This window comes from Pan paniscus, chromosome 23 (genome assembly GCF_029289425.2).
Source record: "Pan paniscus chromosome 23, NHGRI_mPanPan1-v2.0_pri, whole genome shotgun sequence".
NCBI classification, from domain to species: domain Eukaryota; kingdom Metazoa; phylum Chordata; class Mammalia; order Primates; family Hominidae; genus Pan; species Pan paniscus.
Window position 1 is genome coordinate 33009404 of NC_085927.1, and position 17977 is coordinate 33027380.

General features: G+C 52.4%; 1 protein-coding gene across 2 annotated transcripts in view; it reads left to right on the forward strand.

Moving 5' to 3' along the window:
• Positions 1 to 2274: 2274 nt before the first annotated feature.
• Positions 2275 to 17977, forward strand: part of BCR (BCR activator of RhoGEF and GTPase) — a 137488-nt gene continuing 121785 nt past the window's right edge. The window contains exon 1 of one of the 2 annotated variants that reach the window (XM_034951699.4): positions 2275 to 4018. In XM_034951699.4, coding sequence (XP_034807590.1) covers positions 2740 to 4018 — 1279 coding nt within the window. In that variant the 5' untranslated portion in view covers positions 2275 to 2739. The remainder of the gene's footprint in view (positions 4019 to 17977) is intronic. The other variant, XM_034951698.3, reaches the window with a different exon arrangement.

Below are 17977 nucleotides of genomic sequence, written 5' to 3' on the forward strand. Positions count from 1 at the left end.
CCGTCTCTACTAAAAATACAAAAAACTAGCTGGGCGTGATGGCAGGCGTCTGTAATTCCAGCTACTTGGGAGGCTGAGGCAGCAGAATCACTTGAACCCAGGAGGCGGAGGTTGCGGCGAGCAGAGATCGCGCCACTGCACTCCAGCCTGGGCAACAGTGTGAGACTCCGTCTCAAAAAAAAAAAAAAAAAGAGGCCACTGAGGATGAGAGCACTGCTCAGTACGGCACTACTGGGATTCCAGCCCCTTTAGTGGCCAGGGCATCATTTGCATCTCAGTTTCCTCACATGCAAAATGGGCTATTTGCAGCCTGATGGGAAGGGGATGAGAAGGTCCGCTGGGTCCGAGGGACCAGGATGGCAGGAGGTTAGCAAGGCCTGCAGAGGGCAGCAGTGAGCTGCGCACCGCCCACCCAGCCTAGAAACTGGGGCCCATGGGTTTTCCAGGGCAGGAATGTTCTCCAGGGGCACCAATATTAACTGGCAATCACGAAATCGACCCCTACACACCATTTATCAGGGTGTGTTTTATGTTTGCCCCATCTGGGCATTTTACGCAGGATGCTCTCAACATTTTGTACCGTGGCCCACAAGACTGGGTGGAAGACAGGACAGCTCAGAGCAGGGAGTGAAACAAAATGTTTGATGGTTCTCTAGGGAAGCCTGGAGATCTGAGACAGGGCAAAGAGCAGGGAGTCTGATGAGCACAAAATTAAAATACCCAAACCAGCCTGCCGGGTCAGGAGAAAAGGAAGCAGGATTGGGCACATGAAGAACAGATGACAAAACTGAGGCTCAGAGAGGCTGAGAGAGACACTGCTGAGGTCACACAGCCAGGAGTCAGCAGGAAGCCCTGAACCCAAGCAGGGCTGGCCTGGCTACTAGCCTGGGCTCAGTCCTTTAGATTGGACTTCAAAGCATCTGCTCCAGATGACGCTGGCATTGGGAGGAGGGCATGATAATCCCTAACATCCACACAGGGACAACAGCACTTGGAGGTGGATGTGCTTCTCACTTCAAGGAAACTGAGGCAGAGAGGGAGAGGTGGTCAGGACTCAAGCCCAGTAATTCATTTGCCAAATCCTGTTTCCTTTTCCCCCAACCCAGCGGGCTGGTTTGGGTATTTTCATTTTGTGCCCATCAGAGTCCCTGCAGAGTGCTCTCCACTGTGTCTCAGATCTCTGTGTCCCCAGAGAACCATCAAAGATTTTGTTTCACTCCCTGCTCTGGGCTGTTCTGTCTTCCACCCAGCCCTGCGGACCTCAGTGCAGGCTGGCGGCCCCCTTAGAGGGAGGCTAATCAGGGAAGTTCTGAGTCAGGTCGTCCTGGAAAAACTACATTGACCTCTGGAGCTCAAGAGAGGCCAGGGGACAAACACATGGCTCAGCACACAGGAAGGCAGGTGTGGGTATTGAGTGACCTGAGGGAGAAATCCCTATTTATCATCCATCATGTGGTCCTGCTGTGACAAACCCGTGTGGCAGCCACCCACAGCAGATCCACAACGTGAGAGGCCCGCTGAAACAAGGGTGCTGGCATTGGTTACTCAGCCTGGCCCTCCCTGCCTTGCGGGGTGACCTGCCTGGTCCTGGCCTCTCTGTGAGTTGGGCCCTGCTGGGTGGTCCCTAGTGTGCCCAGCCCTGAGGCTGGTGAGAGGCCGGGCTGTGAGGTGTGAGGAACTTACCTGCGTCTCCATGGAAGGTGCCCTCCGCATCGTTGGGCCAGATCTGCCTGGTCTTGCAGACGCCCACGATGGTGGCCTCTGACACGACGACTGGGCAGTGCCGGTGACGCTTATGGCACTGCGGTGTGGTAGGGGCAGAGAGGGGAGGTTGCTTCTGTCGGAGGACTGCTGCGAGTTCTGCCAGAGAGAGCAGCTCTTGTCCCGGAACATGAGGTAGGTGGTGGGGCTTGGGGACACGCGGCTGGACTGGCCGGAGAAGTCCTCCTGGCCTGAGGGGAGCCAAGTGTTCCTGTTCCAGGACTGCAGAACTGGCCCAGACCTCTGTATTGGAAAGGTCTTTATGGACCAGGGAGTCCGGTGTCCTTTTTATGGGGAACCCCTGGGCTGCGAGTTGCACAGTCCAATTCGCTGTTGTTAGGGCCTCAGTTTCCCAAAAGGCACAGGGACGGGGGGAGGGTGGCGGCTCGATGGGGGAGCCGCCTCCGGGGGGCCCCCCCCGCCCTGTGCCCACGGCGCGGCCCCTTTAAGAGGCCCGCCTGGCTCCGTCAACTGCGCCGCGGCCACCGCCCCCCGGCCCTCCCCTTCCTGCGGCGCAGAGTGCGGGCCGGGCGGGAATGCGGCGAGAGCCGGCTGGCTGAGCTTAGCGTCCGAGGAGGCGGCGGCGGCTGCAGCGGCGGCGGCAGCGGCGGCGGCGGGGCTGTGGGGCGGTGCGGGAGCGAGAGGCGAGGAGCGCGCGGGCCGTGGCCAGAGTCTGGCGGCGGCCTGGCGGAGCGGAGAGCAGCGCCCGCGCCTCGCCGTGCGGAGGAGCCCCGCACACAATAGCGGCGCGCGCAGCCCGCGCCCTTCCCCCCCGCGCGCCCCGCCCCGCCCCGCGCGCCGAGCGCCCCGCTCCGCCTCACCTGCCACCAGGGAGTGGGCGGGCATTGTTCGCCGCCGCCGCCGCGCGGGGCCATGGGGGCCGCCCGGCGCCCGGGGCCGGGCCTGGCGAGGCCGCCGCGCCGCCGCTGAGACGGGCCCCGCGCGCAGCCCGGCGGCGCAGGTGAGGCCGGCCGCGCCATGGTGGACCCGGTGGGCTTCGCGGAGGCGTGGAAGGCGCAGTTCCCGGACTCAGAGCCGCCGCGCATGGAGCTGCGCTCAGTGGGCGACATCGAGCAGGAGCTGGAGCGCTGCAAGGCCTCCATTCGGCGCTTAGAGCAGGAGGTGAACCAGGAGCGCTTCCGCATGATCTACCTGCAGACGTTGCTGGCCAAGGAAAAGAAGAGCTATGACCGGCAGCGATGGGGCTTCCGGCGCGCGGCGCAGGCCCCCGACGGCGCCTCCGAGCCCCGAGCGTCCGCGTCGCGCCCGCAGCCAGCGCCCGCCGACGGAGCCGACCCGCCGCCCGCCGAGGAGCCCGAGGCCCGGCCCGACGGCGAGGGTTCTCCGGGTAAGGCCAGGCCCGGGACCGCCCGCAGGCCCGGGGCAGCCGCGTCGGGGGAACGGGACGACCGGGGACCCCCCGCCAGCGTGGCGGCGCTCAGGTCCAACTTCGAGCGGATCCGCAAGGGCCATGGCCAGCCCGGGGCGGACGCCGAGAAGCCCTTCTACGTGAACGTCGAGTTTCACCACGAGCGCGGCCTGGTGAAGGTCAACGACAAAGAGGTGTCGGACCGCATCAGCTCTCTAGGCAGCCAGGCCATGCAGATGGAGCGCAAAAAGTCCCAGCACGGCGCGGGCTCGAGCGTGGGGGATGCATCCAGGCCCCCTTACCGGGGACGCACCTCGGAGAGCAGCTGCGGCGTCGACGGCGACTACGAGGACGCCGAGTTGAACCCCCGCTTCCTGAAGGACAACCTGATCGACGCCAATGGCGGTAGCAGGCCCCCTTGGCCGCCCCTGGAGTACCAGCCCTACCAGAGCATCTACGTCGGGGGCATGATGGAAGGGGAGGGCAAGGGCCCGCTCCTGCGCAGCCAGAGCACCTCTGAGCAGGAGAAGCGCCTTACCTGGCCCCGCAGGTCCTACTCCCCCCGGAGTTTTGAGGATTGCGGAGGCGGCTATACCCCGGACTGCAGCTCCAATGAGAACCTCACCTCCAGCGAGGAGGACTTCTCCTCTGGCCAGTCCAGCCGCGTGTCCCCAAGCCCCACCACCTACCGCATGTTCCGGGACAAGAGCCGTTCTCCCTCGCAGAACTCGCAACAGTCCTTCGACAGCAGCAGTCCCCCCACGCCGCAGTGCCATAAGCGGCACCGGCACTGCCCGGTTGTCGTGTCCGAGGCCACCATCGTGGGCGTCCGCAAGACCGGGCAGATCTGGCCCAACGATGGCGAGGGCGCCTTCCATGGAGACGCAGGTGAGTTCCTCACGCCACGTGCGTGGGAGGAAAACCATAGACGAGTAGGGGACACAAAACAGAAGTTGGGAGGGAGGAGTGGATAGATAGTTTTGAGTGATTATCAGGTGCACTTGGGGTTCACGCGGATCCTGCACCCGAACAAACTCCATCCCCTCCTCCTTCCTGAATGCATGTTGTTAGTGTTTGGAATGGAATTGGGTTGAGGATGGTCTTGTGAGGGATGGGAGGTGGTTTATTCCTTTGGTTCTAGAGCAATGTGTTTGTGAAGTACAGCTTGTGAGTTGGAGGAAGATGCTTCAGGCAGTAACCTTGCTATGTGCTCTCTCCATGCCGGGCAGTGAGGATAGCATAAAAGCCGGAGTCATCTCTAGCGCCCACATCGGATGCTGTTAGCAGGGACTGATTTATGTCTTGGGCATTCCCCGCCACCCCACTGATCCTGTTCTGGAGGGGTTATATGACACGTTTGTGAAACCTGAGATATGCTAGCTGCTCCTAAGCCATAGAAGTGTCAGGTTTGCTTGCTAACCAGCAGTCCTGAACACAAGTCACAGCAGGTGAGAATAGGAATTAGAAGGAAGTGAGGCGACAGGCAGTTGTGACTCAGTGGGCCACCGAAAATCAACTGCATGGAGATTTTATCTGGGGGTGAAGCAGAGCCACACCCGTTCTGATCTGCCTGGCTTTGATGGGAGGCTTCACCCATGATTATTCACCACCAGGCTCCTCCATGGTGGTAACCCAGCCCCATTTGCTGCCCCTCCAGTGTGCTCCTGCTGCCTCATCTTGCCAAGGATAAGCACCCACAGGTGCTTATTTGGGGCTCCCAATCTGTGGTCAGATTCTAGCACTAAGATTAAAACTATGGGATTGTACGCCTAACTTCTGTGCTAGATGCAAATACCATCAGGCATTTTGGGTCATGGGACTATGTTTTGAGATCCAGACACAGTTTGCCATTGGGGTAAGGAAAGGGTGGGCTGGGGTGTGTGTGTGAGGCTGTCGGGAATCTTTTGGAGTCCTGGTCCCTGTTAAGCTCATCTGGTTTTCTGCTTCATTGATTTTTCTTTTTCTGCTGATGGAGGAGTTGAATGTGCTTGGTTTGTCAGAATCCTCTTGAAACGAGTGAGGCTATTTTTGGCTCTTAGAGCTGCTGCCTTTTTGTGGTGGGCACTCTGTCCTGTTTGTGTTAGGTACTTCCAGTTGCTGATCTTCCATTTGCAGCTGGGGTTTCCTGTGGTGCACGGCTCCGACCTGCCGTCTGGCCCGGCTGCATTCCCTAAGTCCCTATGTGGGGGCGGGGTGGAAGGCTGTACTATTCAGAAGCCTGCTTTGCAGGCACATCAGCTGGTTCGGGGTCTGGAGGATTGCCTTGTGGTTACTGGGCACCAGCCTTGTCTGGCCAGCTGTTGGTCAGGCGAGCCAGCTTGAACTGGCCCTCAGTGCCATGGTGCAGGAGAGTTATTAATAAAGAAGAAAATGAGAGGTTTTTAGGGAGATGTGCAAATTGAAATTGATAGTCTTTGCTGGTGGAGAATTCTGGGTTTCCAGAACCTTGGGCCCAGCCTTTCCTACAGCTCCTGTAGACTTGGCCATGTTGGCCACATCACTAGACGCCGAATGCAAGTCAGTAAATGAATATAGGAATTATTATAGAGGGATGGAAAGCCCAGTGCCTTGAGTCACACAGGGCAGGTCCTCAGGAAATGGCTGAGGAGGTAATTTTACCACTTGGACCCACTTTTAGGACTTGCTGGATTCTTCTCCGAATGTCCTCAAGGTCCCACAGTCTCTTTCCCATTAGGTTTTATTTTTTTCCCCTTAAATGTTTTGTTTGTTTTTTGTTTTTAAGAGACAGCGTCTGGCTCTGCCATCCAGGTTGGAATGCAGTAGTATGATCATAGCTCACTGCAACCTCAAAACTCTTGGGCTCGGGTGATCCACCACAGCCTTTTCAGTAGCTGGGACTGCAGGCTCAAACCACTATACTGGGCTAATTTTTAATTTTTTTTTTTTTTGTAAATACAGGGTCTTGCTGTGTTGCCCAGGCTGGTATCAAACTCCTGGGCTCAAGCATTCCTCTAGCTTCAGCCTCCTGAGTAGCTGGGGTTACAGGGATGAGACACCTCACCAGGCCTCTTAGACGTTTTTAGTAACTAAGGTCACTTAAACATTCTTAAAAGGGATTATTTTCCCTCAGACAGTTTTTCTTTTTTAAGACTTAATTTTTTTAGAGCACTATTAGGTTCACAGCAAAATTGATCGGGAAATATAGCAATTTCCCACATACTCCCTACCCCTACACCCCCACAGCCTCCCCAGTTAACATCTCCCACCAGAGGGGCATGTTTGTTACAGTCCATGAACCTACCTGCATTGGTGCCTCATTATTACCCAAAGTCCAGAGTTTACATTTGGGTTCACTCTTGGTGTTGTACAGTCTATGAGTTTGGATCCTGTTATGTTTTAAAACTCCTGCTTCTTTTAGCCCTGGGCACCTTGACACTCTGCCTAGCAGTTTCCCCTGACGTGGGTCCATGTATGGCAGGCATGGAAAGAGGAATCCTCACTGGCTCAGCCATCTGTCTCTGCCTGTTTACTGATGTTCTTTAGAGGGCTGTGGAGCCTGCTGGTCTGAAAAAGGAACAATGAGGAAAATCACTCATGGGGGTGGGTGGGGGGAGGAAGTCACCCTAATGCTCCGCAGTGGCAGATGTGGTGGCCCAGATCTAATAACCTCGGAATCAGTCTGTTTGGATGAATGGACCGTCCCATTTCCAAGTTGAGGGCCCCTCAAGGGAGGGGGCCGAAGCCATCCCTGGGCACGGTGACAAAGTGCTTCCCATAGGGCCCCTCATGGGCTCATCTGTCGCCCTGGGGTGGGGCTGCCCATTTACAGGTAAAGACACAACTGGGAAGCGGCAAGGCTGGGATTCTGGGTCTCTGTGTGAATGCAGAGCTGTTCCGTTTGGAACGTGGTGGCCCTGCGGTGTTCTTCCCACTACCCCACACTGCTACCTGCAAAGCACAACTGGGGAGGTTCAGGGGGTCCTTCCAGTCTTTGCACCCTGGGCCCACCTGTGGGGGTAATGATAGACGGCTGTGAGCCCTGCTGTAAAACTATGCAGAACCCGGCCGGGCGCGGTGGCTCAAGCCTGTAATCCCAGCACTTTGGGAGGCCGAGGCGGGTGGATCACGAGGTCAGGAGATCGAGACCATCCTGGCTAACACGGTGAAACCCCGTCTCTACTAAAAATACAAAAAATTAGCCGGGCATGGTAGCGGGCGCCTGTAGTCCCAGCTACTCGGGAGGCTGAGGCAGGAGAATGGCGTGAACTAGGGGAGGCGGAGCTTGCAGTGAGCCGAGATCGCGCCACTGCACTCCAGCCTGGGGGACAGAGCGAGACACAGTCTCAAAAAACAAAAAACAAACAAAAAACTATGCGGAACTCACAGAAGGAGAGTGTGGTTCTCTTTGTTTTTTGTTGTTGTTGTTGTTGTTGTTTTGAGGCGGAGCCTCGCTCTGTCGCCCAGGCTGGAGTGCAGCCCAGCGATCTCGGCTCACTGCAAGCTCCGCCTCTCGGCTTCACACCATTCTCCTGCCTCAGCCTCCTGGGTAGCTGGGACCACAGGCGCCCACCACCACACCCAGCTAATTTTTTTGTATTTTTAGTAGAGACGGGGTTTCACTGTGTTAGCCAGTATGGCCTCGATCTTCTGACCTCGTGATCCGCCCGCCTCAGCCTCCGAAAGTGCTGGGATTACAGGCGTGAGCCACCGCGCAAGGCGGATAGTGTGGTTCTTGCGATCTGGGAACTTACAAGTTACCGGAAGAGAGGGAGAGGCACACATGTATGTGCTCAAGGGAAGTGAGATCAGAGAAGCTTCCGGAAATGGCAGGACTGAAGACGACTTGATCAGTCACCAGAAGTTGGAGGGCAGAGAATAGCCGTTTGCCCTAAGGAAAAATGGCAGCAAAGGCCTGGGGCCACCCACGTCTGCCCTGTGATTCTAGACTGTGTGCTTTTCTTTAAATGGTAAAATATGCTTAACTTAAAATTTACCATTTTTGTAACTTTTAAAAAGTTTGGTAAAATGCACATAACAAAAGTTACTGTCTTAACCCTTTTAAATTGTTTCTTTGGGTAAGGCCAGTCAAGTGAAGCAGGGGAACATTTTAACCATTTTTATCCATATAGTTCTGTGGTGTTGACTACATTCACATTGTTATACTACCATCACTACTGTCCATCTTGAACTTTTTCATCTTCCCAACTGAAGCTCTGTACCCAATGAATAATAACTCCCCATTCCCTGCCCCCAGCCCCTGGCACTGCCATTCTCCATCTGTGTCTCTGAATTCAGCTATTATAGATACCTCATGTAAGTCCAGTCCTGCGACTTTCGTCTTTTTGTGATTGGCTTATTTCACTGAGTGTAATGTTACCAATGTTCATCCATGTGATGGCAGAAATTGTGTGGATTTTTTTTTTTAATGGAGTTTCACTCTGTCGCTGGAGTTTCACTCTAGGCTGGAGTGCAGTGGCGTGATCTCTGCTCACTGCAGCCTCTGCCTCCCCAGTTCAAGCTTCAAGAGTCTCCTGCTTCAGGAGTTCAGGATTCTCCTGCTTCAGCCTCCCGAGTAGCTGGGATTACAGGTGTGCACCACCACACCCAGCTAATTTTTGTATTTTCAGTAGAGACGGGGTTTCGCCATGTTGGCCAGGCTGGTCTGGAACTCCTGACCTCAAGTGATCCACCCGTCTTGGCCTCCCAGAGTGCTGGGATTATAGGCATGAGCCACTGCTCTGGGCCAACTGTGCTTTTTGATGGCAGGAATAACTGGTTCATTTCTGGGTGTCCCAGGGAGCCTGGTTCTGAGCTTTACACATAGCACATACTGGAAGAGCCCTTCCTCCTTTTCATAGCCCATGGGGTCAGGACTGGGGACTTTTACTGATCATTGGAAAGTGACTTATCAATTACTCAGTCTTTTTCTCATTTCATCCCTGTAGTTTACTTTCTGAGGATCTTTTTTTTTTAAGCGGCTTAAAATACTTTTTTTTTTTTTCCCACAGTTCTCTGGTTGGCTAGGCAGTTTTCCTGATGTGGGCCCACTGGGCTGAAATAGGACGGTCTAGTTAGCCTCACCCACACATTCTGTGATTGCAGGCTGATTGACATTGGGGAGGAGGGGCTGTCTTATTTGTGTTGCAGCTGGCTCGATATCAGTTGGGACAGCAGACGTTTCTCCTTCTCTTTCTCTCTCTCTCTTTTTTTTTTTTTTTTTTTAATAGAGATTGGATCTCCCTATGTTGCCCAGGCTGGCCTCGAACTCCTGGGCTTAAGCAATCTACCCACCTCAGCCTCCCAAAGTGCTGGAATTACAGGCGTGAGCCGCCACACCCAGCCTCCTCCTTTTTCTTTTTTTCCCCCATTGAGACATAATAATTGTACCTATTTAGAGGGTGTGATATTTTGATACATATCTGCAATGCATAATGATCAGATTGAAGTGATTAGCATATTCATCACCTCAAACACATTTATTATTTGTTTATGCTGGGAGGTCTGAGGAATTCTTGATTCAAACACCCAGCCCAATGTGCCTGTCAGCTTTCTTCCAGGTGTCAGTTGTGAGACGGGACAGATCTTGTGTTTCTTCATGGACTTCATGTGAGTGGCTGCCCTGTGTTTTCACATTTTTATTAAGCAGCTTAATTTGCCCTTTGGATTCTGGTGATGTGTTGGCGCCAGAGTGACCACTGCATTGTTTTTCCCTTGGGTGATGGGCTGGACTGGCAACCAGTTTGAGTGAGTAACTGTGGGGCAGAGAAAGGTCACCTGGGCCTGGAGTTGGCTCCATCGTCATCTCTTAAGGCCAGAGCCTCGTGGCCACCTCTCAGTTGAGTACAGCCTCCTTTCCATGGATGGAGACAGAGTGGGCAGATCTGGGTGGAGTCTGAGGCCGCTGAAGGCATCAGCAGCACAGAAGCAGAGTCTAGATCAAATTTTAAAAGCGTTCTCTGGTTCAGGAAGGCTGACTTGTTTTGGGAACAGAATGGAGCATTCTGAAACATTTCACTGAAGAAGGAGCTGGGAGTGCTGTTGCTTTGACTGGGTTCAGGGGAGCATGCCTTATCCATGACTCCCTTTTGCTTAGTTTGTTGCTTCTAGCTTTATAGCCTCCTTCCTTCCTTGGTTGGAAGTCCTGTGGCTGGGAGGGCTTGTGTTTGTGACTGCTAACCTCACCAGGACAAAGAGCCCAGGTGAGCTATGTGCTTGAGCACACTTGGGAGAGGACACAGCAGTGCATGAGGCCCAGGCTGCAGCTCACCCCTGTGGTTTGAGAGGGTCTCCTGTTTAGAGTGAATGAATGGGCATCTTGGAAGCTTTCTCAGGTTACCAAAGAGTAGGTCTGAGTTTTGGCTGAGGCTGCTGCTTTTTGGGTCAAGACTCGGGGTGGTGGTGGATTAAATTAACTATGAACCCCAGGGAATATCTTGACCCTGACTGGAATACAACTGTTGTGGCTCAAGTAGGTTTTTTTTTTCCCCTTTTGAAAAGTGTAGTTATTTTAATTAAAATACAATATCCATGTAACATGTTAGAAGTTTGTTATTTTTATTATTGTAAAATTTGTTATATTTTTTATTTTTTCAAGACGGGGTCTCACTCTGTCACCTAGGCTGGAGTGCAGTGGCACGATCTAGGCTCACTACAACCCCCGCCTCCCAGGTTCAAGCGATTCTTCTGCCACAGCCTCCCGAGTAGCTGGGATTACAGCTAATTAGCCTAGCTAATTTTTGTATTTTTAGTAGAGACAGGGTTTCACCATGTTGGCCAGGCTGGTCTTGAACTCCTGACCTCAGGTGATCTGCCCCCCTCAGCCTCCCAAAATGTTGGGATTACAGGCCTGAGCCACTGCGCCCGGCTAAAATTTATATTATAAGATGCACCATTTCTCCATTTTTAAGTGTACAGTTCAGTGGCATTAAGTACATCACCTTGTTTTGCAACCATCACCACTTGTCAATTTCTAGAACTTTTTCATCTTCCCAAACTGAAACTTCATATCCATCAGACTTTAACTCCCCATTCCCCCTCATCCCCAGCTCCCGGAAGCCACCGTTCTACTCTGTCTCCATGATTTTGCCTCTCCTAGATGCCTCATGTAAGTGGAGTCTTATAATATTTGTCCTGTGTCTGGCTGATTTCACTCAAGCAGGGCTTTGAAGTTCCCCAGGGCGACACTCTCAGTCTTTTCTTTTTTTCCTTTCTTTCTTTTCTTGAGACGGAGTTTCGCTCTTATTTTGCCCAGGCTGGAGTGCAATGGCATGATCTCGGCTCACTGCAACCTCTCCCTCCCAGGTTCAAGTAATTCTCCTGCCTCAGCCACCCAAGTAGCTGGGATTACAGGCGCCTGCCATCACACCCGGCTAATTTTTTGTATTTTTAGTAGAGACGGGGTTTCACCATGTTGGCCAGGCTGGTCTCGATCGTTTGACCCCGTGATCCACCCGCCTCGGCCTCCCAAAGTGCTGGGATTATAAGCATGAGCCACCGCTCCTAGCCTACCCCTCTCAGTCTTAAGACTGAGTTAACTCCCAGCTCTGATCCTTCACAAGGGTGTTCTCTTCCGGAAAACACCCGTTAGCAATGGCGATCTTCCCTGGGCCTTCAGCCCTTAGCTTTGAAGTGGCCCAGAGTATTAGTTTGCCAAGGCTGTCCCATAACAAGATACCAAGACTGGGTGGCTTAAATAACAGAAATATATTTTCTCACACTTCTGGATGCCAAAAGTCCAAGATCAAGGTGCCAGCAGGGTTGGTTCCCTGGAGGGCTCTCTTTGGCTTGCAGGTGCCATGGTCTTGCTGCCTCTGCACATGGTCTTTTTCTCTGTGCATGAACTCCCCTGGCATCTCTCTGTGTCCAAATTTCCCTTCTTTTTTTTTTTTTTTTTGAGACGGAGTTTCACTCTTGTCACCCAGACTGGAGTGCAATGACACAGTCTCAGCTCACTGCAACCTCCACCTCCCAGGTTCAGGCAATTCTCCCGCCTCAGCCTCCCGAGTAGCTGGGATTACAGGTACCTGCCAACACACCTGGGTAATTTTTGTATTTTTAGTAGAGACGGGGTTTCACCATGTTAGCCAGCCTGGTCTCGAACTTCTGACCTTAGGTGATCCGCCCTCCTCGGCCTCCAAAACTGCTGGGATTATAGGCATGAGCCACTGCACCCGGCCCAAATTTCCCTTCTTAAAAGGACACCAGTAAGACTGGATTAAGGTGGGCAGTAAAGACCCCTGCTTTAACTTAATCAGTTCTTGAAAGGCCTTATTTCCAAATACAGTCACATTCTGAGGTACTGGGAGTTAGAACGTCAACATATGGGGAGTGAGGCATGGTTTAGTTCGTAACACTTGGTGAGTCCGTTACTGGGCAGCAGAGGAAAGGGCTGCCAGGCAGAGGGAGATGGTGTTTGTGCCGGCTCCCTCAGACGTGTTAGGAGGAGTGTGAGCCAAGCGTCATGTGGTTTTAGGCAGCCTAGAGGGGCGTAGAGGACACTGAGCCAGGCATCAGGAGGGCTGCGTGCTAAAACTTCGTGTGCTGCCATCTCTCTCCACATCCAAAAAGTAGGGGTGGGAACAGGTCATTGCTAAGGTTCTTTCGTTAGCTTCTTTAATTTTTTTCTTTAAATTTAAAATTTATTACCTTTTTTTTAATAGATAAAGGGTCTCACTCTGTTGCCCAGGCTGGAGTATAGTGGCATGATCATAGCTCACTGTAGCCACAAACTCTCGGGCTCAAGCGATCCTCTCTCCTCAGCCTCCTGAATACCTGGTACTACAGGCGCATGCCACCATGCCTGGCTAATTTTTAATTTTTGTTGAGACAGGGTCTTGCTTTGTTGCCCGGGCTGGTCTCAAACTCCTGGCCTCAAACGATCCTTCCCGCCTCGGCCTCCCGAAGTGCTGGGAATAATTATAGATGTGAGTTACTGCACACAGCCTGAATTTATTATTAACACAACTTTTTCCATCTCTTTTCTGTTTATCTTGGTTTATGTCTCCCTTATTAAAAACGAAGGCAACCACCTCTCCCTATCCAGTGGCTCAAAGGTATTTATTGAGCATCTACTTTGTACCTGGCACTATCTTCATGGAAATCCTTTCTTCCTTATTCATTGATTTATGGAAAGGCTGATCTCCAAGGGCCTTGTCTTTAAAACAACAACAACAACAAACAAACAAAACCTTTCTAATGTCAAAGCATTTTCCCCTGCGTATCTTTCTTTAACGGTATATTTACAGCTGTTTCCTGTTAATCCTTTGTCTATCTGGCTTCCTTTTTAGGGTGATGGGATCCTTAAGCACAGAGTATGCCCTGCTGTAGTGTCCTGCAGGATGGGCCACACTCTGGCCCTTTCACAGTGTTTGATGTGACGATGCACCTGAGCCCATGGAGGTCTGTGTCTTGGGCCCCGTGGGTGTTTGCAGATTGAAGATGGAATGATACACACCATCTCTGAGATTTTTATTTGCTCAGACCTTCCCCTGTTCTGGCCCAACCCCGCTTAATCATGTCTAATAAGTGGTGGTGGGTTTTGGGGGGCCTAGTGATACAGGTGGCCCGGCGATGAAACGTTGGCTTTGGAGATTATCCCGCTGGTTCTGTTTCCTTCTTTGCTGGTGATTGGTACTCCCTGGCTCACCCTTAGAGAACTTCCCGAATCCTCAGACTGGGGCCTGCTAATTAGCTGTCTTGGGTTCTAGCTCTCACTGCCACGACTTTGCAAAATGACTGTAGATGTGGATGGTGGCTGGTGCCCATGGGCAGAGCAGTCAGCACATTCATAGACCCAGCTTCCTGGGGCTGGGGTGTGAAGACCGGACACCCTACTGAAGTAGTAAATACGACTTTCATGGAGGCTGCTTCATGGGCCCTCGAAAGTTTCTTGTAAAGTGGCTGGAGCAGGATTATAATTATACTCCCTCCACTGATTGAGTCTGAGGGGGTATGAGACACTCTGGCCTGGAGTAACCTGCCCAAGGTCAAGTGGTTGGTGGAGGGGCTGGCGCTGCCTCTCTCCTCAGACTGAGTGGTTGTGTTAATCACATGAGAGCAGACACAGAATGACTTTGCGGAGGTGGAGGAGACCTGGATCATTTGCTCAGCAAACCGGTTTTGGGCACCTGCTGTGTTGGGCACAGATGGTGCTCAGTACAGTCAGGCAGGCCTTCCAGCAGGTCGGCTTTGGTCTGGTGGGAAGACAGCCTCATTAACCTAAGTGCCATGATAGAAATCAACTGATTTCTGGCCTTTAGTCTGGGTCTTGAAGGTGTCAGCTGTCTAGGAACATGTTTCCCCTCTCTTATTTTGCAAATCTCCAAGATAGGGATTTCCTGACTCTTGATAGCTCCTTCTGGGACACTTTGGTAAGGCTTTTCCAGCAAGTTGTGTGGCAAGGGGCCCAAGAAGACAGAACTGTTGGAAGGGCGCTGCCCATCCATCTGCTTTTCCCACCAACAGTCAAGGGCTGTGAATGCTGACCTGCTGCTGACAGTGGTCTGTTGTGCAGGTTCTGGGAGGGACAGAGGGACGAGGTCTGGCTGGGAAGATGTAGCAGAGATACACAGAGGTAGCCGGCTGTGTGTGCACAGGGCCAGGTGCAGGGCCCAGAGAGCCAGGTGAGTGACCAGGGAGCACTGGGAAGGAACCATCTCCAGGCAAGGCCAGGACACAGCCAAGGGGACCCCAGAAGAAGAGAGGGGAGCCTTGTGCAGCAGCCACAGAGAGAGAGAGCCAGGCAGAGCAAGGAATTGAGCAGCCCGGGGAGATCCCGGACTCAAGTGCCACTGTTGGCTCAAGAAGAGTTTTTGAAGATTCACTTCACTTTAAAGGCCTGACATGCTTCCGTGTTTAAAGTGCTGCTGGGGTCAGTTTGTATGCCCGTAGAGTAGGGAGAGATTTTCTGCACGTGACGAGGTATTGATGAGCGTTCGAAGCAACCTACAGGCAACATATGTTGACAGTGCAGACTTTGAAGGGAAAAGATCTGGACTTGCCCAGAGACCTGGCACTTGCCACTGTGTGGCCTTGCACAGGGACTTAATTCTTCTTTGACTTCTGTCAGCTGGAGAGGGTGACCCTTCCCCTTGGGGGCTTCGTGGGAGTAGCGGGTGCAGACCATCTGGCCTCCTGTCTGGTCTCATAGAGTCTCCTGTTCATGTATCTGATGTCAGTTGATTGAACATCACTTAGCAAAAAATCTTAAGAAGAAATGCATAATTTAGTATGGACATTTCACTCACTTGGCTCAGCCATTGTATAACCAGTATGAGCTCCGGGGGGACCCTGGGGTGTGCCAGGGCCCTCATTCTCCTCCTATAATCCTCCTGGGCTGAGTGGAGTTCTTACATTCTGAAGGTTATGCAATGGACTGCATGTTTGGATCCTTCTGCAAATTCCCCTTTTGGGGAGAGGCTGAGTTGCCCTGTGCTTGAGGGAGCTGGGCAGATGGTACTTTGTGTAGCCTGCTGCATTTTACAGAATGTCTTCTCTCACAGGGGTCCCTGTGGAGGAGTGACAGGAACCCTCTTAGCTGAGTGTTGGGAGGTTTTAGGTGGAGGGCTCAGGTCCCCGCAGGGGTCATTTGACTCCTGCCTTATCTGGGTAGATAGGATCATCTTTGTCCCACAGTCCTTCCCAGTATTGTGAAGTGATGCATTGGCGTGAGCCCAGGGGTGCCAAGGGTGGGCTGGCAATGCCCACATCCAGTTCTCTGTCCCTGAGGCACGGAGGTGGTTGTGCTGGGCTCAGAGCCGCCGTCTGACTGGTTGGAAGCCCTGCTCTGATTTTGTGAATCACCCTAGTTAAGTGGAAGCTCAGCGTAGCCTGTTCCCTCTGTGGGGGTGTGCAGAAGCACTATTTATTTTTGCCCGCATCTTAGAGTGATAAATGGAACTCATTTATGAATTTTGACTTCCAAAAGCTTTCCACTTTCTCCCTTAGGAACATGGATAAAAATTGTCCACATTTGTTTTTGGAGACATGGATTGTTACCTGAAACCTACTTTTCAGATGTTCTTGATGTGAAAACTGTTGCCAGGCTGGGCGTGGTGGCTCATGCTTGTAATTCCAGCATCTTGGGAGGCTGAGGTGGGTGGGTCTCCATTTTTTTTTTTCTTTTTTTTTTCTTTGAGATGGGGTCTCGCTCTGTCGCCCAGGCTGGAGTGCAGTGGAGCAGTCTCGGCTCACTGCAAACTCCGCCTCCCAGGTTCACGCCATTCTCCTGCCTCAGCCTCCCGAGTAGCTGGAACTGCAGGCGCCTGCCACAATGCCCAGCTAATTTTTTTTGTATTTTTAGTAGAGACGGGGTTTCACCGTGTTAGCCAGGATGGTCTCGATCTCCTGACCTCGTGATCCACCCACCTCGGCCTCCCAAAGTGCTGGGATTACAGGCATGAGCCACTGTGCCAGCCAGGTGGATCTCTTATTCCCAGGAATTTGAGATCAGCCTGGGCAACATAGCAAGACCCCATCTCTACAAAAAATTTAAAAGTGAGCTGGGCATGGTGGCATGTGCCCGTAATCTCAGCTCTTCTGGGGGCTGAGGCGATAGGATGGCTTGAGCCCAGGAATTCAGGGCTGGAGCAAACTATGATTGCACCACTGCACTCCATCCAGCCTGGGCGACAGAGCAAGCAAGACCCTATCTCTAAAAAGCAAATAAATAAATACACATAAATACCATTGCTTTTTTTTGGCTGGGAGTGGTGGCTCATGCCTGTAATCCTAACACTTTGGGAGGCCGAGGCAGGCAGATCATCTGAGGTCAGGAGTTCAAGACCAGCCTGGCCAACATGGTGAAATGTCGTCTCTACCAAAAATACAAAAATGAGCTGAGCAGGCTGAGAGCAGTGGTTCACGCCTGTAATCCTAGCACTTTGGGAGGCCGAGGCAGGCGGATCACCTGAGGTCGGGAGTTTGAGACCAGCCTGACCAACATGGAGAAACCCCGTCTCTACTAAAAATACAAAATTAGCTGGGCGTGGTGGCGCATGCCTGTAATCCCAGCTACTTGGGAGGCTGAGGCGAGAAAATCGCTTGAACTCAGGAGGCAGAGGTTGCAATCATCCAAGATCGCGCCATTGCACTTGAGCCTGGGCTACAAGAGCGAAACTCCGTCTCAAAAAAAAAAAAAAAATCAGCTGGGCATGTTGGTGCACGCCTGTAATCCCAGCTACTCAAGGAGGCTGTGGCAGGAGAATTGTTTGAACCCGAGAGGCAGGGGTTGCAGCGAGCCAAGATCTTGCCACTGCACTCCAGCCTGGGTGACAGAGCGAGACTGTCTCAAAAAATAAAAACCGGCCGGGCGCGGTGGCTCGCGCCTGTAATCCCAGCACTTTGGGAGGCCGAGGTGGGTGGATCACCTAAGGTCAGGAGTTCAAGACCAGCCTGGCCAACATGGTGACACTCCATCTCTACTAAAAATACAAAAAATTAGTTGGGCATTGTGGCAGGCGCCTGTAATCCCAGCTACTCGGGAGGCTGAGGTAGGAGAATGGCTTGAACCCAGGAGGCGGAGGTTGCAGTGAACCGAGATCGTGCCATTGCACTCTGGCCTGGGCAACAAGAGTGAAACTCTCAAAATTAAAAACAAATAAAATAAATAAATAAATACCACTGCTTTTTTTAATAACAGGTACAAATTTTAAAGAGAAATAAAAAAACATTGCCATCCTCAAATCTCCACAAAAATGGAAAGACAGGACAGTGCCAGTCAGCCACTTTCTGCAGTCACCATGATCCCTTCTCTCTCCCTCATTTTTAATGTGTGTTTTTTTAAATTGTAGTAAAATACACATACTCTAAAATGTACCATCTCAACCACTTCTCAGTGTGCAGTTTAGTAGTGTTAAGCCTCTAGTGTTTCATAAGTGGCAGAGTTGA